Source organism: Acanthisitta chloris, unplaced genomic scaffold, assembly GCF_000695815.1.
Source record: "Acanthisitta chloris isolate BGI_N310 unplaced genomic scaffold, ASM69581v1 scaffold7438, whole genome shotgun sequence".
Lineage (NCBI taxonomy): Eukaryota > Metazoa > Chordata > Aves > Passeriformes > Acanthisittidae > Acanthisitta > Acanthisitta chloris.
In genome coordinates, this window is record NW_008685292.1 from 32,494 (window position 1) to 56,572 (window position 24,079).

A 24,079-nucleotide genomic window follows, 5' to 3' on the forward strand; every position below is an offset into this window, starting at 1 on the left:
GTACCACAAACAATACAAGTTTTACTGAAACATGAAGAATGTTTGCTTCCATGTAAACATATGGCTAATCATTCCTCTAAAATTTTACTGGGATTTTTGATATTTCTTGTCTTGCAGGTTTCTCCAGTACCTCACACCGAAAAGAGCCTTCCACTTTTCTGAAGGGATTTTGACAGAAGTTAATTATAAAAGAAAACTTTCTGCAGGACAGATGACTAAAGATAACGGAGAAGATCCAAAGCCTGGAACTAGGATGGAACGCATTCAGCAAGGAGTCCGGAAACGTACACTTTTGGCAAAAAAAAAAGTGCAGAGCATAACAAAGGACGATGTTAAGAGTTATTTAATGAGGAATGCCTTTGTGCTCTTCACCGTCATTGCTGTGATTCTTGGTGAGTAATGTCTTCAATGTAAATGTTCTGTTCTCCAGTGCATTTGATAATGACGATGTGCCTCGGCGATTTGCATTACAAATGAGTTCCCAAATTCTTCTGCACTGATAAGAATGTTCTGGCTTGGAGAGTCTCAGCTTTGACAGCTGCATGTTAAAGTTTAAGGAAGAGTCATTTAATCATTCTAGTTATTCCTCAACAGAATTTTGGTTAAGCAAACAAACAAACAAAACCAGCTCTTTTATGGACTGTTCAATCAGATACAATAACTGAATGGAAGATTTTCAATTATATAGTTTTCTACCAAAGTCAGCTGCAGCAAAATACTCAGGATGCCACTTCTATTTACCTAACCTGTCAAAAAATTAGCACCTTGCAATATCAAACAGAAATCCTAAATGAATGAGATTATCCAGGCAAAGTCATATAATAGAGCCTCAGCCTTTTCAGTTGTGCCTTGATAAATGCAAACCTGAGTACTAAATGCCAAGCAATCAAAGCTAACTAAAAGCTCTCTCAGGCACCCACAATCTCACACATGCATCTTTCAGATGCAATTGGGGCAACAGTGGCAGTGTTGCTTATTCAAATGATTGAAAGATAACACCTGATTAAATGCCTTTTGAGAGTATATGGAGAGGAATCCAGAACATCAAACAGTATTTAGATTTGGCATGCACCAAAATGTAAATTTTAAAATACTGACTTAGAATTAACATTAGAAAGAGAATCGTCTAAGAAAAACATGCAATTTTCGAAAGCAATTTTCCTTTATATAATTGCAAGATCACTTTTGATAATTTTAACTACAGATTTTCTAAATGACATCCTAGGTTTCATGAAATAGCCACTCTTTACAGGGTAAGGCAGACCTTTATGGCTTAACTGTACTACTTTCACTTTTATTTTCTCGTTAGTTTACAATATAAAATTGTTAATCTGCTCATGATGATGAAAACCCAAATGTTAGCACCTAAAGACAAGGGTATATATCCTAAGCATATGTAGGCCCTAAGGTCCTTCATAAAGCTGTTCCGTATGAATCTGCTTGCTGTGTTCCTACAACTCTTTTAGGAATTGAAATTTTAGGGCTTTACTATTATTGTTGCTTGGCACCACATCTGCAGTGTTACTTCAAATTAATTTCAAGCTTGATGGTGTTTTTCTGGGAGACAATTATATTAATTTGCATATTGGTAAAATAAAGTACTTTTGTTGCCATAACAATAATGAGAGTCTCTCATATTTATCAACAGAATTTGATCATAATTGCTTTTAATTCATAACTACGTATTTTCTCAATATGAGGGCCCCATTAATATCAGGAGTTAAAAAATTACGGGTTTTATCTACAACGGTCAGAAAAGGTAGAGCAAATTAAGCATATTTGGAAACGCTATCCAACCTCGAAGAGTGCAATTCTTTGACTGTCCCTTGTCTATACTGCGTATGACAAATGTGTTTTTGGAATTTTTTCAATGTCATCTACCTCCAATATGACTCCCATAAATTTGTCAATGTGTGAAATTATATATAGGCTGGACAAGAGGTTTTGCTGTTATTGCATGTTCCAATTAGCTTTAGATGACTAGTGACAGTCTGCTCACAGCTTCACTACCACCTACAGCAGTGGCAGAGTACCAGGAGGACTGGGACTCAAGTTGGAGAACTAATGAAAATGTGCAGCCTAGGATGAACCCACTGCTCCAATCCTGCTGATGAAACCTATAGACATATCCAGTATAAAACATGGGAGAAAAAAGTCTTCTCATTACTATGACAGAATGCTCAAAATTTTTCTTACAGTCATTGTTAGCTGTGTAGTTTTGCAGCACATATATCTCATTAGAACTCTAAGTTCACAGTTAATAGGTCATACAAAGGTAAGATTCGGGGGGTTTTGAGAGTTTTTTGCTGTTGTGGAAATATTCAGAAGTTGGGAACAGTTGGCTAAAGAGTCTGGAAGACACTCAGTGGTTGAACTCCATCTGTCTAGTTTGGCAAGAGTAAGTTGTTAGCATCACTCAGTTGTGTGGTGATCTGTGGAAAACCAGATGGTGGGCTTGATCCCTTTCCTAGCAGACAGTAATCAACATTGCAGAGTTAACTCACCAATTAACACTACTGGCTGTCTCATTAGAGGTGCTTGGATGTGAGTTTAGGTAGAAACCAGCCCATATTCAGGCTGCAGTTATATCATTTGCAAGTAATTCTACTTAATGCTCTGTAATTTAAACAGACAGATGACAATTTTTAGACATGTCCAGCAGTTTTCATAGAGAACAAGCTCTAGAAAAGCAAAATTTTAGATTAAAGAGAGCAACATTTCTTCAGAGATATTTCTTTCATGTCCTTTTTATCAACATATTCACATGAAAAAGTCTTTTTTAATAGACCATTTCCAATTTCTTTGCTGAACAGGAATGATGGAGGTAGAGGCTGAGTGCATAGGATCTTAGCCTAGTTTCAGGACTATAGTTTGTAATAGGCACTTGAGTTTGTGTCTGTGGAAACTTGCACTTTGGTATGAAGTAGGTAGCTACAACATGCACTTATTTTTGTTTCACATGGATACTTTGCAACAGAGTAGAGATTTTCTGAGATTCACATGATAAGGAGAAATACAGCCTAACTAACACACTAACCTGATACACTAACTTCTGGTGTTACTCTGAGTCTGAACTGAATTCTAAACCGAATTCACCAGTTGCTCTAATACAAAGCCAACTAAACATTGAAAACCTATTGCTAAAGATGCAAGAAGTTATAATTCATGCTGAGAATTACTTAGCACTATTCTCTATGTCCCAAAAACCTCATGAAAGGTCCTTCTGTCTTCACCTTCAGCATAAGTAACAATTGTTACTAATTTTAGTGAAATTTAAACTGCCCTCAAGTTCTTTGAGCAACTTTGAGAAAGGCATAGTCAATAAGTGAGTTATGGTGCAGTTTTTCATATTCTTCTAGTACATTTAGAGATATTAAATTAGTTTTCTTCAGTCAATTTCTTCAAGAGCCAGTAGATGAGAACAATTATGTGAGGCAAATTTGGAAGCTGACCACTGGTAAATTCAGAATGTCATGATGACCAGGAGCAATTTAAGGTAGGCTAAGGATCATGGTGGCTCATGGAAATTCTGCAGGAAGTCTCACAAGCTTTGAAGTGCTAGCCAAATTACTGGCAAAATCTCAGGCAGTGCCCTCTCTCCCACGCTACTTAGCATCATCATTGTGTCCCCAAAACGCCTGCCTTTCAGATATCCTTCCTTCGTCAGACTGTCGTGATTCTCTGCTACTTACCTCCCATTTTCCAAAAATGCCACAGGAGTCCAGACTTTACTCTGGCAGGACTCCCAAATGCCAAAGTATCTCCTGTGTATTCTGAACTTGTACTGAAGGAAAGACCAAGACACTGAGAGCTGCTGAGCAGAGAGTCTCAGAAGCTGTTCACAGAGAAATACTGTTTTAATTGAGGGGCTCAGTGAAACAGAGGCAGGTTGTGAAGTACATACTATAAAAAGTAGTTTCTGTATAGTTATTAAGCCATTAGATCTCTGGTTTCTTAGTTAAGATCCTCTTTACGCTGCCAAAGTCATATGCTGCAGTTGTCCCCTGAGATGTTCAAGGGGGACAGAGATGGATCCAGTTCAGTTTTCTGACTACCTGTCCACTGAAAGGAACACAAGACAGGCCGTGTTGCTGGAGCCAGGCTTCTGTAATTGCTAGCAATCTCACAGTAGATGTGAAACATAGATAGGCCCATACAACATGTGTTCTGCAACACCATGCACTGTATGGAAGATTCCGAAACTTTCCAACACAACCTAGTTAAAAGTATGGTAAGAAGACAGGAGAGATGAAGGCATTGCCAATGCCCCTTGCCCTTCAAAAAAAAAAAAAAGCAAAGAGTTAAATAAAGCCTGCAAGTGATCCTTCATGATACAGAACAAAAAAAAACCAAACAAAACCAAACAACAAAACCCAAACACAAAATCCTTTAAATATCTGAACAGTGAAAAGTTGTGCAGATTTTCCTCTCTCAGCAACACTCCTGGTCTGAACCTCTGTACCCAATTAAGGGTGAGGCTGGCATACCTAATGAAGGGTATTTGACCCCATTATACATTGACAATGACATTAGACACGTGGCAATGCCTAGGGCAGCCTTGGTAAAATTTGCATCAGAACAAAGCAAAGAACCGTCACTAAAGGAGAAACAGCTGTGGGAAGCCGAGTTTTAGGTGAGAGAATATGTTAAAATATCAAGAAAGAGATCAGATAGATCAGACAAAAGAATAAAATATCTGCAAGAAATTCAAAATAGTTCAGGGAGAGCTAAAGAGAAATTAATTCTATGTGTGCTGGACTTGGAGACTGACTCTGTCTCAATGCTTTCCTAAAGAACCTGTCTAGCACAATTGATTTCTTACTGAGTGACAAAACCATTCTAAGTAATATTCTGAAAATTTTGCTAAGAACCTTATTTATTTTTGAAGTATAAAAGAGTTTTAATTTGGGGGAAAAAAATAAAACATAAGCAGACACTGTAAAACCCAGAGTGACACTTAAAACTTCTAAAGAGATTATTCTTTTCGGAAGCATAGAAAGGCAAAGAACTTTAATTCTGTTATTAATAAGCCAGTAGCAAAAGTCAGATTGAAATATGAGCAGTATGCTAGTTTAACAGTTACATGAAAAATTACATTATTTTAACATATTATCACAATCCAAATTTCTTACCACTCACTCTGGTGTTACTGAAATGAAACAGCACTGATTATTTGACTGTCATACATGGCACAGAGTAGCGCTAATAAACTTGACTAATTTGTGAATCACAATTAAGCATTCTGGAGAGAGCAGCTGTGAGCATATGCGCAGTTAAGATGTAAAATGTGCTAAATATAGACTTACTTCTGTCCTATTTGCTCTAAATTGTCAAACTAGTGGACTTGCAAAGTGGATCTCAAAAGTACTATGTCTGAGTGGTCATAAAACAGTCCAGAAAAACATACGTTCCCTCCAATCTTTGCACAGTTTGTGAAAAAGCAGTTGAGATTCTCAAAATTCTCTCTAGTAGTTAAAATGAAGTTTACTTATGTACTTCTGTTTCTTACAAATCATATTTCAAGGCTGTCTTGGATCAAATGCGTGAGACGTTTAGGATGTGGCTTCTCAGAGATTTTACAAGAAAATTCTCTGAACACCAGTAGAGCATGGCCATCATGCTATCAGACTATATCTTACAACAGAAACATTGGGTCATCTCAAAGACTGTCAAAAACCCCGTTTTGTGTTAAGCATCAAAGGGGACTGAAAAGTCATCTCAGCGTGAGACAAACTAGTATTAGGGCTGGGCTATCGTTTCCATTTTTCAGTAGGCATGGACTGTAATTGCTATGGTAACCAGAAAGCAGCACAAAATCATAACCAAGGTGCCAATGAATTGTATGCTGAGTAAATGTTTAACGTTTTTAGATCCTTACTAGCACCCTAGCTATTGTAAAGCTAGAATGAGCTGTCATCTGCACTGAAATGCTTTTGAGTTGGCCACAATGAAGGTGTGGCTGAAGATGGCATGTTCATTTGCTTATGAATTCCTGAAACTTTCATTCATTTGGCTTAAACGTCTCACACTTTTTTAAAAAAATAACCAGCAATCTGAAAATTTCCACGGATTTGACAATACTGAAGAACAAATATTTTTATAAAATTCTTATCTTTTTAGGTGAATCAAGATAAAATGCATTTGCAAAACAACAAAAAAGAGATTATTAAAGAGATGTAAACTAACGTGTTAGATCTTCTAGATGTTAATAGGTCTGCTAAAAATGTAGATATAAATGAAAGTTTTGTGATAATTTTTGCTGTAGCAGAGACTTCTAGGTGAGCAGCTTAGAGATATTGACCTCTTTTTTTATTGTGCCTTCTGAAAAGAAAATCATATGTTTTGGAACTATCAACTGCATAAAATATTCAGTGTAATAACATTAGTTATGTATATTATCAGTCTACCCTCCCCCTCCACCCCACCCAATCCCTTTCATTTACTATGCATTCCCTTCAGATACTGTATTTCATTCAGCTTTAGATTACAACTCCATAATCTTATAAGTAAACTTATAATGAGGCAGAGATTGAGGTACTGAGGTATTGGTATGTCCGGAGAAGGGCAGTGGAGTTGACAAAGGGTCTGGAGGGTAAGTGCAATAAAGAGCAGCTGATGGAGCTGAGGGTATTTATTCAGCCTGCAGCAAAGGAGACTTGGGAGATCTCATCACTCTCTACTACTCCCTGAAAGGAGGGTGTAGAGATGTGAGTGTCAGCCTCTTCTCCCAGGTAACAGGCAATAGAATAAGAGGAAAAGACCTCAAATTGTGACGGGAGGGGTTTATAATGGATATTGAGGAAAAATTCTTCACCAAAAGGGTTGTCAAGTACTGGAAGAGACTTCCCAGGGAAGTGGTGGAGTCACCATCCCTGGAGCTATTCAAAGACGTGTAGATGTTGCACACGGGGACAAGGTTTAGTGGTGGACAAGGTTTAGTGGTGGACTTGGCAGTACTGGGTTAACAGTTGAACTCAGCAATCTCAGAGGTCTTTTCCAGTCTTAATGATTCCATGATTCTTTGGGATTTAGCACATTTCCTAATATATTTGTTTTACAGCATATTGCAATTTGGTTTAACTTGGAGCTTTTAAGCAATAAGGCAGTGCCAATAGTAATAAAAACCAAATAGTATGGAGCTAAGAGTTTCTTCCTCCTATACCAGTTTCTCCAACAGCATGCTTCATAGAATATGCTATGGTGTCTACAATGTATATTAGAGAACAACTATGCTTCTCACCACAGAGTTTTAAATTATTTATGGACACAACAAAAATACACAGTATAGAATAGGGAAGAAACCGTGGAAAATAGTGAAAGAACAAATTATTCCACAGAAATTTTACTCAGAGCTGGATTATTCCATTTATTACATCAACAGACCTGAAACTGCACACATTCTGTTTGTATTTTTAATCAACCCAATGAAACCACGGGGTGTGTAACTTTTCAAAGTCCATACAAAATAAATTCTTTTTCATGATAGCTTTCATAAGATTTTTTTTAATAGAAGAGTAAAATAATAGGTCTAGTGAATGGTGGAACAGTGAAAATGAAAATAATTCAAAGACAGAAAAGGAGCAAAGAAAATGTGGTTTAACCCCAGCTAGCAACCAAGGGCCACGCAGCTGCTCACTCACTCCCCTACCCATGGGATGGGGGAGAGAACCAGAAGGGTAAAAGCTAGAAAATTCATGAGTTGAGATAAAGACAGTTTAATAGAGAAAGCAAAAGCTGCACACACAAGCAAAGCAAAATAAGGAATTAGTTCACTGCTTCCCACAGACAGGAGGTGTTCAGCCATCTCCAGGAGAGCAGGGCCCATCACGTGTAATGGTTCCTTGGGAAAGACAAACACCATCACTCCAGATGTCCACCCTTCCTCCTTCTTTCTCCCACCTTATATACTGAGCATGATGTCATATTGCATGGAATATCCCTTTGGTCAGGTTGGATCACCTGTCCCAGCTGTGTCTCCTCCCAATCTCCCCATGCACCCCCAACATCCTTGCCAGCGTGGCAGTATAGAAAGCAGAAAAAGCCTTGTCACAGTGTAAGTTCTGCTCACCAATAACAAAAACATCTCTACATTACCAATGCTGTGCTCAGCACAAATCCTAAACATAGCCCCATACTAGCCACTGTGAAGAAAGTTAACTCTACTTCAATCCAAACCAGCACAGAAAACCAGGAGGACAACAGGAAAATCAGGACAGTAACAAATTGTTACCGGTACTCATAGTTTGTGGTTGTTCTCCTGTGTCCTTTCTCTTAGCAGCAGTTATATTCACCTTTTGAATTCTTGTTCTGTTCTCTACACTGAAAAAAAATGCATTGCCTTGCTTGAAATTTGTCATGTCTATATGTTTTCTATTGGCATGAATAGAAGATAGTAAATAGGAATCAGCTTGAGAGTTACAGTGTGATTGGTTTTCACCATTCACTCTAACTTGCCATAACTGAACATTCATTTATTAAGTCTATAGGGGATGAGGCTTAAGTGTTAAGCATTATTTACACTGAAACATAATCTGGTTCCTCAAATTGGGTCTAGTATATGCTTTGGTTTTACCATGCACAAGGGCTAAGTGAAAAAATAAAAAAGGTAGCCTTTGGTTTGCAGGACCATTAATGAGGGAATTCCTGGGAGTGCTAACTGAAGGTAGTTCATAAAATATATTTTGATGTCTTTGAAAATAATTTTGTCTTGGGAATACATACATTAAACAGACATGGGTGTGCAACCAAGTCCTTCAAAGCCTAAAATGTAAGCAAAGGAAGCTGCATGTGGAATCCAAACCTCAGAACAGCATGTCTTTAGTGCATGAGCAAGAGGCAAGGGTAAAGCGTAACCCCACAAATCCAAAACCTAAGCCTATAGCTGCCTAAAGCTTGCCAGGAGAAAAAACAGACAGACAAACAAACAAACAAACAGATTTGCATTCCTACTCCCACTCCTTTCTGAGTGAGTCAGGACAATGCCAAATATTTTCACACAGTGAAGATCCAGAAGCATGAGAGCCCTCACCTAGAGAACGGTGTCAGCTGTGCTTGAGTTGGGTTATTCTTTTCCTTTCAAAAGACAAGTTACAGGAGGATGCAATTCCACCATTCATTTCAAAACTATGTTATCGGGCAGAAGGAAATGCAAGTCTTCTAAAGGCAAACATATACGTCAAGAAAGCAAAAGGCAGCATCATCTTTTAACTTAATGGCTAAAATGCTGACTTATAACAGGGAGCCTGAGGCTATGAAGCAATCCTTTGAGCAAGAACAAGAACACAGGGCATCCCAAGTCCAGATGATTCTATGTGCGTCAGTTGTGTTCAGTTTCTAGTCCACCAGGACACAATCTGGAACTAGGCAGACAGATGTTTAGGTCATGGCAATTCTGATAAAAACTCAAGCAGAATGGTGAGAAGTGAGGAATCTTCCAAACCAAACAGAGAGGTGCCTGTTCACTTTATAGATTTCCAGAACTAAGTTTTTTAATCCAGAGGGACCTTAAAGGCCACAAGTTGGACTCAGGAGCTTACTGTGTAATTAAGTATTGTTCCAGGTGCAAGTTTCCCTTTGCCATTTTTGTAACCTGTAAGATAGGGAAATTCTATCATTCTGAGTAACACTTAACAGTGAGAAGCTAGGTGTCATAATCCATATGGAGGCAACATCTAAATTAATCATCTAGGCTACAAAGTATCTTTCACATGAGTAAACTCACAAGAAGTTAGGCATGATACCTCTTTTTAATCAACTGAAATAAAACAGTTCTGGAAATTTATGTGTTGAAAGAGGCTGATAACCATTAAACTAAATAGATGGAAAGTCCTCATTATTAATACTTTCACAGTCATACTGAGGTTTTGGGGGTTGAAGTGGCTCAAACAACAAAATCAAACAGCTAGGGACTAAAAGCACCCTAGATATCTTTTTGAGAAGAAGGTAACATGATTCCTTGAATTTCAGCCATGAACCTGTTTTCCTTATGGAAAGAATTCACTGGATGATAAATCAAACACAAATAAAGGATTATGGTAATGCTTATGCCTGATATGGCAAAAGTCTCATAGTCTGCAACAGGAAAAGCTTCCTCTCATTCTATCCAGGTTGTTTGCATGTGTCAGCAAAGTACTGGATAAAAATATTCTTGAAAATATTTTAACAAAGTCTGCCGTGTGTATGTTCCATGATTCACACAGTTCTGGCATAAGCATATCTTGATTCAACAAAATACTTAATCTTCAGTGGCAAATATCTGTTACAGATTTAGACAATAGGCACTAAGCTAAATTAACAGCTGGTTTTGTAGGAATTAAAAGTTGGGCTAGCTCCAAAGAGGTGTGGGTGTGTAATTGGAATGTCCTGCAAATGATGGTGTAAAACTGCATATCAAGACAGCCTAGTCTACAAAAAAATGTTTGTATCTCTAAGCTGGAATTGGAAAACAAATGCAACTCTCAATGTCTTAACTTCAGGCTCTCCGGTAAACTGCACTAGAGGTTCCCCAGAGTAGAGGTTTGTTTTCTGTGTATATTTGCACGAAGTTCTTGCCCCTGAGAGATCTCAGACTCATTGGCTGCAATTCCTTGGTACTACTATACTAAAAAAAGATAAAATAATGTGAATGGGCAGCTGAAACTGTAGTAGAGAAAAACAGAATTCAGTGCTGTTGAAGAACATGTCAGCTCCCAGTCGAGGAAAAACAGAAAAGAAAGAAATGTAAAGGCAGGAAAGAAACTGTAAGCTTTCAGAGAGCAGCTTTCTTATCTGTTGGGATCTATATTTTATGGGAGTAAATACAGTAACATTAGTCAAGAACATGAAGCAGCAAAGTAAACCCAGACATGAAAGAAACAGTTATTACAGTAACTTTGTAAAGCACTGAGTAGTACCGTAATTCTAAATAACACTGCATAAAATATAATCTGACATACAATGTGAATGCCTGATCTTTCTCACATGCATATTAAGATATTTTTCCTGTATTTTCATAGAATTATTTGCTATTTTTTGCATGAAAAGATTTTTTTCTCTATAGCTCAGAGGCTAACAAGAGTACATAAACTAGGCATAGTTTGTCTTTCAATGAAGTCTCTTGTCGAGGATGAAATTGGGACTAATGTCCCTATTCCATTAAGAACAGTCTGCTTCAGTGCCAGCAGTGAAAACCGTTCTTCATTCCAAATCTTCTACAAATGCCCTGCAATTGCTTGTCTTAAAAAAAAAAAAAAAAAAAGTAAAAAAAAAAAAAAAAAAAAAAAAGGAGAAGAAGAAGAAAAGAGAGAAAGAAATCAAAACTGAGAAATAAATACAGATACAGTTCAAGGAAAATGAGTAAAACGAAGAAAAAATTTGCAGTCAGAGAGGTAAAAGTTGGATAAAAGGAGAACAATCTTTTGGACGTGTTTTCAACGGGAGAAAATTCCCTCCTAATTGGGGAAGAAGGGCAAATGAGCCAAACAACTAGAGACAGAGAAAAGAGAGAAAGAAATCAAAACTGAGAAATAAATACAGATACAGTTCAAGGAAAATGAGTAAAACGAAGAAAAAATTTGCAGTCAGAGAGGTAAAAGTTGGATAAAAGGAGAACAATCTTTTGGACGTGTTTTCAACGGGAGAAAATTCCCTCCTAATTGGGGAAGAAGGGCAAATGAGCCAAACAACTAGAGACAGAAGGGGAAAAATACGTGAGTCTAACGCTGGAGCAAAGAAGTAGCAAAGGACAGATTTCAGTGATTTCTTTGAAGACTTTTTAACAGCAGTCAGATACTGTTATACCTTCAGATATGGTGTAAGAAGTGTTCTGGTTGGGGCAGTACCTGATAAAACAGTAATTTTACTCATTTCATAGTTACACCAGTTCTTCCTTACAGCTTCAGACTCCCCATTTCAATTTTGTGCCTTTAGCCCACAGAATCCAAGGAGAAGCTGCTGTGTCTACAACTAAGACAACATGCAAGTTCCTAGTCTTGCCTGGAAAGGTGTTTCAGGAATTCAGACTCCTCCAGAGTTAAGCAGATGTTTTGAGTGTCTTAATTTTGAGCTGTGAATTAAGTGCCTATGTGTCTCTGCTAATCTATCTCTAAATGCACAAGTTTACTATAGATTGTCTCTGGATCTTTGCAAATAGCAGCTGAATAGTGATGTTAGAAGTCTGGTGTGTTTTTATCTCTCACAAGATGAAACATACCTCCCTGGGTTGGGTTCAGGGGGCAGGTGTTCCTGATGCACTGACTGCAGGACTGCAGCTCTGTGTCACTGCAGCATAGATGAGAGCATCACGGCCCTCTTGTGACCCCTGAGCAAAGGTAACATACTGGCATCTATTCTGATGCAGTGAGCAACACTTTCACATCAATGTGACATGTCACTATACATTTTCTTTTCTCTGGATATGCTTCTTCTTACAGATCTCAGATCTTTTCTAGATTCCAGTCATGTCTAGGATATGTAGCTATTATAGAGTATTTATTAGATGAATTCCCATATGATATTCATTAAGCAAACAAGAGATAGTGGCTTGTGTCTAAATTAACCCATATTCCATTTCAATATAGACATCTAACAGAGCTACTTGGAGCACAGATCCTTAACCTCTTTACTGCAATGGCATCATGAAGTTAAAAACTGGTATTTAGGTTCAATAAAATGGTTTCAAAGGGAACATACCTCCCTACCTACATAAGGAAAACCAGAAAGCAAGAAAGAAGTGGGTGATATATCAGAGGGTGAAGATTCAATACAAGATTACAGAATAAAAATTATTAAAATCAAAATTATGCAAGTGAATTTTGTGGTTCTTATGGCAAGGAATGACGGGATTTTGTAGGGAACTTAAAGTATTTCTTATCACTAGAGAGGTAATTTACCTGCTTGTCTCAAGTAAATACAGTTGTAGACTTATCTGAAACTGGTTGTTAGAAGTAAAGGTGACAGAACAAAATGGTAAATTAAGCAGAAACAAATGACCCAAAGAACAAAAGTTGTCATACCAGAGCTCTGCAGGAACGTAGGAATGAAATTGCTGCGCAGCTAACAAAAATATACGATGTCCCATTAAACTGATGGAAGTCTGATTCTCTGGATGGCCCTAGCCCAATTTCTGTTATAGAACAAAATGTTATTTTCTCGCTGGTTAGAGGGTTTTCTGGAAAAGGACTATTAACAGCTGTTACTTTAGTGTACTGTTCTACCTAGCTTAAGGTATTCTTTTCCTGTCATTTTTTTTCCTGATGGAAAATAAATAATAAGTTTACACCCCATCCATTAAAGAAAATGGTATTGATACGGACCTCATTTAACAGTGTGTTGAGATTTAGTGGTGAAAAGCAGAAGTGGTGTGTTTTCTTAATGGTGTGTTCTGTTTGTACGGGCAAGCACTGATATGGAAAAAGCAGCTCTTGTACTGTCATTTATAAAACACCTAGTAATTTCCTCTTGAACTATGCCAGAGTGATGTTTGATAAATTAGAAAGTAAAACTGCTAGACTTTTCTACTTTCTGCATGAAAATACAGCAGAGAGCATTGGCATTGTAAAAAATATTAGCTTCAGATAATGGTATGGTCTTAATTCCTGTGTGTTTCTGAAAGAAGACATAGACCAGAATCTCATAAAGATTCATTTCAGTAACTGAGACTTCACATAAAATTATGAATTATTTGAAGTAATGAAAAAAGACCCAAGCCTCTCTCTTTATTAAATGTTTATATCTAATTCTTCTAAGTGGGCCAAGGAGGAAGACAGACTTAAGCTTCCCTAAAGTTCTTGAACGAGCATTTAGATGTGGGTAAAGCTCCATCTCTCATCTTCTAAGAGTTATGGTTGGGTTTTTTTTAATTGATGTGGTGTTTTAAACTCATGTGTAGGTGTGCAATTCATTTCATCTACGTAACACAAAGAATCATGTGAAACAGCAATCTACCATTGTGAGACCAAGGCATTTTTGTAATGAGATTAAGAAGTTCATTTTCTCCATGGAGGATTTTGAAGTGCGTTTTCAAATTCAGTTTAGGAAATTATGTGATTTTTGAACAATATTTTTGAAAAAACAACCTTCTCCATAATACACCTGTTCCTAAAACCTTAGGAAGCATATTATGGAAGCATTTTTGTCTTGCTACTTCAGACCCCTTGCTCATTCCATCGCACCTTAAGAAATTTTGTATAGAAGGTTGTGTTTCTTAGCCATTACAGGTATATCCATGGTTTTTAAAGTCTTACATGAAAACGTTATCATTTTGTCTCTGGTACCCAGCACCTAGAAGTGAAGACCCTAGGCCATTCAACAATGTCTTCCTATTTTCAGAATAAGGAATCCCAAATCCCATTTTTGCCATTTCCTTTCCATTACTATCACTGCCAGAGCTATTTTCTCCTTCTTCTCATTTCAAGTTTTAAACCCTCTCTTCGCTGTATTCAAAGAGATTGAATTTTATTTTTAATATCTACATTGATATAAAAATGCAATAAAACAGTTTAGTTCAAGAATTGTTCTGATTCTCATCAGGATTATCTGCAAATAAATTTTCCCATAAACTTGATATCACTGACAAGAATACCTCAAAAATCTTTTTATAACTTGAATCTGATTTGATCTTAATTATGAGCTTTATAAATTAATTAGCAATATTGTTCTTTTATACAGCTATACACATGTATAGATTTCAGCTCATTTACTTAAACAAGCAGTACAGATCTTTGTCCAGAAAAAGCCTAACAAATTCTACCGAGAAATCTACTTTTTCCTGCGGTGCAGAAATGGTACACCATTTGAGAAGTCAGGCTCTGATAGCGTTGATTAGTGGTTCTTTTCTGTTACAAAGGGTAGACAGAAACCTGCACAACAGGTTGTGGGAGCTTGTTTCACACAAGGCTTTGTTTCATTACAATTTTCAGAATTAGTCTGAAACTTGAAACTTTTACTGAGAAAGGCCAGTTCCAATATTTAATCTTCCCAGTCTTGATTGTGGACAATGCTAAGCGCTAAAATTTACCACACACAAAGTAGTGGATGGTTTTTGGAATACTGCACCTTTTCCAAAGGTTTAGTAGCTCCTACTAAGACTTGTTTCTCGATTTTGTTTTGATGCTTTGTCATTGTGTCTATCTTTAAATCATCATTGTGTAGTGCTATCTCACTATTTTCAGGCTGTGAATGTTGATTCTGAGAACATAATTCAAAGAAGACAAAGCTGCCTTACCAAATTTGCCTACAGTTTTTGTTAATAAAACTCTGTCAGACAGAATGTAATAGCATCTAGGGACTTTAAACTCAAAATAGAAAATAACATTCAATCTTCATTTATTCTAAAATCAATAGGTAATGGTAAAATCATGCCATTCTACTTTCATTATCACACAGTATAATGGGATACAATTTGCTTAAATTTCTCCTTGAGCAGCTAAGATCACTGCGTGAACACAATTAATTTTCAGAAACATCTGTGAAAAAACTGCTACAATATCTATATTACAAACAGGGAAACTGAGTCAGAGAAAGGTTCTCATGTCTTTGGCATGACTGCATGCAAATTAATAGCAGTACTAAGACTAAGGCTGAAGAATTAGTAGCTGTTGTGTATTGACCCAGTTCAACAGAATACACTACCAGGGCACATTTTTTTCACATTGCAGAAATTCTTTTTTGTAAACTGCAGTGCTGTGCAACCCTGTAATTATGCACAGAGCACATTAGGACAAAAAAACCCCACCAAAACCAAACCCCAACAACAACAACAAAACACAACAAAAAAAAATCATTTTTGGCTCAACAGGTTTACATAGAGCTTCAGAAATTCACTCTCACTACCAATAATATTCATTCAAACAGCCATCTGGTTCTCTCTTAGGTCACTTTGTACTGCTCGGATAGTAGTGGAACAGATAATCGAGCCCTTATAGCACAGCATAAGGACTAGTTCTTATAGCAGCCTCAGAAACCCTTACCAACCTCAGTGAGGCTTTGTACTAGTGCAGAGATGAATTCATGTGGAACTAATTGCAGAACTGTGGCCTAAGTAAGAAACCAGTCTAGCTCTATTTGCTTATTATCCAGTTGTCAAAATGTAGTGCTCATTAAGTGCAGAAACAAAAGGTCCAGATGGATTCTTTATATCTGAGAAATGTGTTTCCCATATAAAAAGAAAATAATGACTAGCACTGCAGTGGAATGTAAAACCTTATTGAAAAGAGAGGAAACTCTAAGGCAGGTCTTTTAAACAAGATTAATTCAGATGCCCTTCATCTGTAGAATTTGTGACGTAATTTTACCTCAAAAAAAAGAATAATTTGTGCAAAATGCACTTTGGTTACCTGAGTCTATAGAATATGAATGAGACTAAACCAAAAGCCTTCTAGTACTGCTGCTCGCTCCCATAGCAGGAACTCCATACCTGGTGCCAATTGTACTCTAAACACTTTTCTCCCACCCTATAACACTGAGATTTTTTTGTTCTACACAGGGTATTTCTGGACTCCTCTAGGTTAAGCAACATGCTGAAGTCCCTAAGTCATGATCAGACATACAGTTCGCTACATTGAGAGTTACAGCCATTTCCTTACATCAGCAGGCAGCAATAACTTAGTGTAGGAGACATAACAGCATATTTTAGCTAGCAAAATTTGGCATGAAGATATGATCTGCTCTATGGATGTACTAATCAAACTGACTTTAAAAATTGCAAACACACTAAGTGATCAAAAATTAGAACTAGCAGTTTCGAGAAGTGCTTGATATTACAGCATTTTCAGGATGAACTCAAGTTCTAACAGGAACTAGAAGGGAGCTTGGATACTTTGCTGCCAAACATCACTGAGGAGGCAGTTTCGTGAGAAGTTTTAGGAAACCGAAGTCTGCCTATTTGCCTAAAAGGACAGTCCCACTCTTCTCCAAGACACATTTCTGTCTGTGAAGGTACCAACACTTGTGCAGCCGTACAAAAAAAGTTACCTAAGGGAATCAACCTGGCTTAAAATTAGCCAAGTGAAATATATTCTTTTTGCAACAGGATCAATCACCTGACCCAGCTTCCTATACAGTCACACTTAATCCCAATGCCAGTACTAGATAGTGGGGAAGAACATGGAGTCATGAATTGGAAGGAGAGATAGTTGAATTTCACCAATTGTATGGCAAATGTGTTCCAGATAAAGCCATGTGTTTTTTGCTAGATATAGAAGATCTACATCAGACAGGCATCAAGTCATTTAACATTCAGTAAATTGCAACTAGTTATGCCAATTAGCCAAGTAACTAACTAAATACGCAAATAAATCTGTTGGTGTCAATTATAGGACAAAATCTACAAAGTTATAGCAGAGAAGTTTAGGTTGCCACACATCAGCCCACCTATGGCTTCCATTTGTAAATGTACCTCAAGCATCATTTATGTTTCCAGCAGGACAAATGGATCTAGGCATTCCCTTACTCCTGTTCCTCATCCATTGAAACCCACCACTTAATCATTCAGTAAGACCTTCCAACCCCAATTAGCTGTTTCTTTGCAAGTGTCTGTTTTTCTGGAGATAGGCATGTGTAAAGCTACTTACCTCCTGGCGCTGTTTGGCTGTTTAAAGACCAGACCACAAGTGACTTCTCAAATACATCTGTCCTGGTTATTTCACCCAATCTGAAGCAGACCTACAGGATCAGGCCCCACAAAGTAAACAGGCATGGACAAGACTTCTGAAGACTGGTAGCTATTATGTATATGCATTGCATATATGACTGCAGTCAAAATCCCAGAATTCAAAACATTTGACTGCAGTAGCAGAGCATTAGTGCTCAAGGTGTACCTTTGACAGGAGTCCATATTTTTAAAAACAGAAGGACCAATAACCTTCTTAATAACTTAATGGCTTCAGTAGGACTGCTCACAGTAGTAACTGATATTGGAGAAGATAAATCAGGAATGCAATCCTGGGCATAATTACAACTGTGTGTTGCAATCAGATACACCAAGTAAGTAATCTAAAGATTTTCATGTTTGGATGTTACTACTACTTTAAAAAAGTAATTGTATCTTTTCCCTCTCTTCAGGTATAATCCTTGGATTTTCTCTTCGATCATATAAGATGAACTATCGGGAAGTCAAGTACTTTTCGTTTCCAGGAGAACTACTCATGAGAATGCTGCAAATGCTGGTCCTGCCACTGATTGTATCCAGTTTAGTCACAGGTAAACCAAACCAAGCCAAAACGCATAACCTGTTCTTTTAAATTATTTTATAAAGGTGCACACGCTAAAAGATGACAAATGAACATTCCATGTCCTAAAAGAGTTATAACCTGCAGACAGAGATACCACTACTATTGCTGTTTTAGAGACGATGTAATAAGTTTGAATTCATATACGGAGAAATGGAAAGATGCTTTTCCCAATTCCAAGGCAATCTAACTGCACAAGGTACTACATGCAACTGCTATGAAGCTGACTCCGTACTACACTCTCTTCTGTTACTTTCCGATATTTCATCCACAATGTCCTATTGTTATCAAAGATGATGTATCTCAAAAAAATAGTCCCAAAACCAAGAAATTTGAAACTACTGATCTTGGGCAATAGCACATGCCTATAACCCCAGATACCTAAAACATCTCTCTACTGTCTGATATTTTGGTAACAGATTAGAAAAAAATAGAATCATATCATAGAATGTTAAGGGGTTGCAAGGGACCATAAAGGTCATTCAGTTCCAACTCTTGCCATGAGCAGGGACATCTTCCACTATACCAAGAAGCTCAAAGCCCCATCCAACCTGACCTTGAACACTCTCAGGGGTGGGGCAGCCACAATTTTTCTGGGAAACTTGTTCCAGTACCTCATCACCCTTACAGTAAAGTTTTTCTTCCAAACACCTAATCTAAACCAATCCTCTTTTAATTTAAGACATTCCCCCTTCTCCTATCACTACCAGCTCTTGTAAAAGGCCACTCTCCCACTTTCTTGTAGACCCTTTATGTACTGTAAGGTGCTCTAAGGTCTCCCCAAAGCCTTCTTTTCTCCAGGCTGAACAGCCCCAATGCTCTCAGCCAGTCCACATAGCTGAGGTGCTCCAGCTCTCTGATCATTTTCATGCCCTCCTCTGGACTTCTTCAAATAGGTCTATGTCCATAGGTGATAGACTAGACTGGATAGTTTGGAAGAAACTTCATCAGTTCTGTATTCTTGCCTTCTGGTCAGCAACTCTACTGAGCTTAAAGTCTTCTTTACCAAGTTCTTCCTTTACCAGGTGATACTATTATTTCTTATGATGATGATATTAACATTGATGACAATTGATGACATTGATGACAATGATTGACATTCCACCTGTGTTTCAAGGAATGTTCAGGATGTACCTGTGGTGTATTTACTCTATTAATTGTCTGAAGAAAAGAAAGCACGGACTTTAGTCTATCAAAAAATCAGTGGTACATCTTGGAGAACTTAATCAAAACCACACACTGTGCAGTCCCAGGACCTAAAACATCTAATAAACTACCTTGATCATGAGAGGATCCAGAGACTATTAGCTGTGCTCTACTTCATTGATTTTAAAATATATTAATGTTAAGATCTCCTCTTATAAAAGCAAACGAGCACAGACTCCATCTTCACAGAAATGAAAAATGTATGTATATAAGCTTCTAGTGCAATAGCAGAAAACTAGGGTGTTCACAGTTAAAAAATCATTTGACTTCACGTATTTCATGGAGAAAGTAAAGCTTGTTTCTATACACATGTTATATGGATACTGAAATTTTAATGAACACTGAAACTAGGTAGTAATTGATAAATTTTGTAGGGGAGATGATGATATGTTTTATTCACAACCAGTATAATTCTGCTACATGTCATATCTTCTTCCTCTCTTTTTGTCCCTTTCACCTGTAGAACTCCCAATGTTGGCGGACATTGATAGAAGGACCATTAAAAGTAGGAAAGGGGAGACATTTACCCTCTTTCAGTGTCAGCTAAGACTGGCACAGCTGGTCCATTTTGTAGGATGAGTTATTGCATGAGAATTTACCTGATCAATTCTCAATTCCTTCTACGTCTGCATTCACATTAGTTCTCTGAGAGAGCGCAAGGTAAAACAGGAAATAAGATAGATCATCCTGTAAAAAGACTTGAATCAATTAGTAGTATTCTAAGTAGGAACAGTTTGTTCAGGTAAAGATCAGCAAATCGACTTTAGAAAGTCACAAGCATCACAAGGAGCTGGTCTTTTGATAAAACAAGCTCATTTGCTGTATCACCAGGACTTAGCAGAGATTTTGTGAAATATCAGAACAATGAGTTTCCAACTAATCCTATTCTGAAAAGTATCTTCATTCTCTGGATTTGAACAATGCTTTTCTTTTTGATGGTTTTTTTTTCCCCTCTAAAGTCTTCCGAGCCCTTTATCCCTTTTTGTGCCATTTTTTACATAACAATCATTTCATTTATTATATAAAGGCATTTGGCAAAGAGAAATCTTGTCTATCAGTAAGATTTGTCTTATTATCATACAAGTGCCTTGTAATATTATATGAATTAATCTTAGAGTTTCTCTTTGAAGTAGAGATGGTAATTTTCAAGGTGAATAACAACATTTTAAACTTCTTTAGCTGAGTGGAGAACAATGAGAGAGAACTCTATGCAATTCACAAATGACATTTAATTATTTTTAGAAGTCCTTCAAATACAGCAGGACTATGTCCTTTTTCATGGGATTAAATGACAATTCCCAATTTATTGCTAACAGCTGTGGAAAAAAACTGTTTTCTACACTGAACAATACCTGATTTAGCATACAAATCAGGGGGTGTTTTGAAAGATCCTTTTACATATTTGCTGCAGAACTCTTATACTGAAGTAAATATACAGGTGTCACTGAATATCTAAATAATAATTAGTTATAACCTTTACAGGTGTACTACTGTGCAGTGGTATGCATGCTTGAATTCTTTTTTTACACATTATAGGATAACTCATTGGATAAAAGTCTTATGCTTCTCAAGTCAGTCTTAAGACTACTCTGTATCCATGAGCCAAATCTCTTGTTTCCTGTATTTAGTTTGGCAGAGCAAAGTGGATGCTTCTTAACTAACCTCAAAAAGATTCCTCCAGGGTCTTCATGCTGATAACGTGATTGCTTCTGAAAATTATCAGTTATTTGAAACAATATTTTCCTCTTTGCAGGTATGATAGTGACTCCTAAATAAGATGTTCTGCATTTCCATTTGTATTTATGCAAGTGTGCTGAATATACCTGTATGGCAATGCCAGAATATATGGTCTCTGAGGTATTAGAAATAAGCTTGGGAGGATTACATTCCTTTGCAAATTTTGTGAATGTCAAAGAAAGTAGAACAATAAAATCAAAGTAATAGTTATGGAAGCTATGGGCTGTTATATAAACAAAAGACAAATTGAGAAAATTAAGAGTTCTGCTATACAGGTAAACAGTCCTGAACAGTTATTCACAGACCTCAGGAAAACAAACTATCAAAGGTGAAGTCGACACAGCCATATTTCTCTTCACCCTGTTTGGGCACTTTATGAAAAAAAAAAGAGCAGAATCACATTCAGAGGTTTTTAGTCACATTTGTCTTATGACTTACCATTATTGCACATGGTTCAAGTAGGTATGCAGTTTTCTCCATGAGATTCTATCTTCTGATGTGTATGTTACCAGGCATGTACTAACGTCTGCCTGGGAGAAAATAGAGGTTATTTGCATACCATTCACCATCTTTTAATGTTTATTGGAAAACATTATTATGTCCATATCTATATTATTTATCTTTTGTGGTCTAGACACAAATGCAACTGCATACTCAATGTTGGTCTTTTGTCTACAGTCTTTAAAATGGAAGAACTCCAAAGTCAGCATTCCCAATTATTATATCTTACAAAGTCAAAGGCAAAATTAAACCACAGTATATGAGAGGCAGTATAAAGAGTCAAGAAATAGATGAAATTCCTATTTGGATTATATTATGGACAAATCTGACCCAAATTCCTATACAAACACAAGGGTGACAATTTTACTCCATTTCTGGTTTGAATTTGCTGCAGTTATAGGAACTCAAGATATTTTTTACATCCTTATTTTACTATAACATGAAGCATTTGACATGAACATTGCTTGATGCAATTATTTTAAAATATGCATTGCCTCTAAAAGGTATACGAAATAAATATATATGCATATGATAACAATCCAACTCATCATGACATAGGAAAAGACTGAAAGGATTGCACAGCACTAAGAGGACTATGCATTAACATTTTTTAAACTGCTACAGTAAGATCAGAATGAAATTGAAATTCCAGTTCTTAGAACTGGCACAAAAATTTTATCTGCGCATTTCAGTTGTTCACTGAATATAAGGGTGTCAGAATGAGTACCTTTTCTTAACAAAAAGTATGTATTTCCTGAAATCTCTTTCACAAAAGTGATTCACAACCAGTCTTTATAAAGAACACGGTCTAGCAGAACTTTTGTGACAAATCTTAAAGCTATAGAAATTTTATAAGAGTTAACTTGCAAATATTTTGCACAATTTTAGTCATAGTTCAATTTAATGAAAAGGCTGATTCTCCTTCCCCAAAATTTTGAAAGCATGGAATTTAGTTGCACACAGAGACCACTGCTTTTAAATGCCAGAGAACTAGGATTAAATTCTGGCATTTGCTTCAAATATCTTCATCTGGTAAGATATAGTTAAACATTAAAAGCCCAGTCAAGACCTGGGACTAATTTTTGCTGCAGGCTGCAGAAGCAGTAAGAGAACAGTTTATTTAAGCCATAAGTCAAGGTGGCAAAGGAGAAAGAGAATGTAGAAACAGTGAAACTGAGGTCCACTGTCTCACCAGAGATTATACAGCAGATTGGCAGTTACAGAATTAAGCAAAGATCCCAATCATGAATATCAGTACAACACACTGTACATTAGAAGACAATGGTTGTCCAAAGTGTTAATGGGAGTAATATTAATATGTCAAAAATGAGTCTGAATCACATACCAGGATTTTGTGTGCACCATCCTGTACAAACACAAAAACTGTGAATCTTCTTCTACAAAAGAAATCTATATGGTAGAAGAGTTTAAAAGAATGAGTACAGGAGGTTTACATCAAAGAAGAAGCATTTTGCTATGTAGTTTGTATAATGTATTTGTTTATATTCAGTCCCCTTTCTAATTCAAATAATTGCATGACTGTCATTAATGGATTCTGGAAGATATGGAGACTTCCCTGTCTCCAATGGGTTGTTTCAGTAACAGACTACAACACTGACTACTACAGGAGACACAAGTGGCTTTCGTTTTGGCAGACTCGGAGACACAAGGTTTTGTCCCCAGACTTTTCAAAATGTTCATAGTACTTACCACTACAGAAACAGTTGTTGGTTTTGTGCATCAACATGCAAGAAAAGTGCTGACAAAGAACAGAAAGCCAGAATTTCCATGTTCAGATGCCCCTTAACTAACCTCAGATGTGCATATGATGCTTTTGATTTCAGCAAAAGCTGAATCAAAGAATGCAATGAATGGTGACTGTTAAGTAGTAAGGAACGTGGTCTATCCTCTCACTGAGATAAAACAAAGGCACACAACTGACTCCAGTAATAAAACAAAGCACATACAGAGATCACGATTAACAGCCAAGTTCTAGGCACAGTTGCTTGAAATTACCTACAATGAAACAAGGGTAATAATTCAAAGAAACAACTGAACTTGATGCAGCCTCCAAGCCACCCCCTTACGTAAGTCAGGAAGAATGCAGCATCTGTATATGAACAGATTCAACTGCTGAAAAACAAATTTTGCCCAAAGCAACTTGTGGATGTAAAATGTGGAAAATTAATGCTATGACATGTTGTATAACCTCAGGCAAATCATGTTTCCCTTTTGTATCTCTGCTTTCTTTCTCCTTTCAGATGTAGTGCTGGTGAAGGTTTTTTTTATAGCTAGTAGGCAGAAAAGAATATGACTATATATGATGGAAATTTTAATGGAGACATGTAGATTAAGTCATAATTCAGCAGATGCAAAGTATATAGCTACTTCAGTTATAATGCTGTGGAGATTGACATAAACTTCAAGTA

General features: G+C 36.9%; 1 protein-coding gene across 4 annotated transcripts in view; it reads left to right on the top strand.

Annotated features, from left to right (window-relative positions):
* The first annotated feature begins 211 nt into the window (after positions 1–211).
* Positions 212–24,079, top strand: part of SLC1A3 (solute carrier family 1 (glial high affinity glutamate transporter), member 3) — a 63,375-nt gene continuing 39,507 nt past the window's right edge. For 3 of the 4 annotated variants that reach the window (XM_009079689.1, XM_009079692.1, XM_009079690.1), the window contains exons 1-2: positions 212–392; positions 18,040–18,177. In XM_009079689.1, the coding sequence (XP_009077937.1) occupies positions 212–392; positions 18,040–18,177 (319 nt within the window). The remainder of the gene's footprint in view (positions 393–18,039; positions 18,178–24,079) is intronic. The other variant, XM_009079691.1, reaches the window with a different exon arrangement.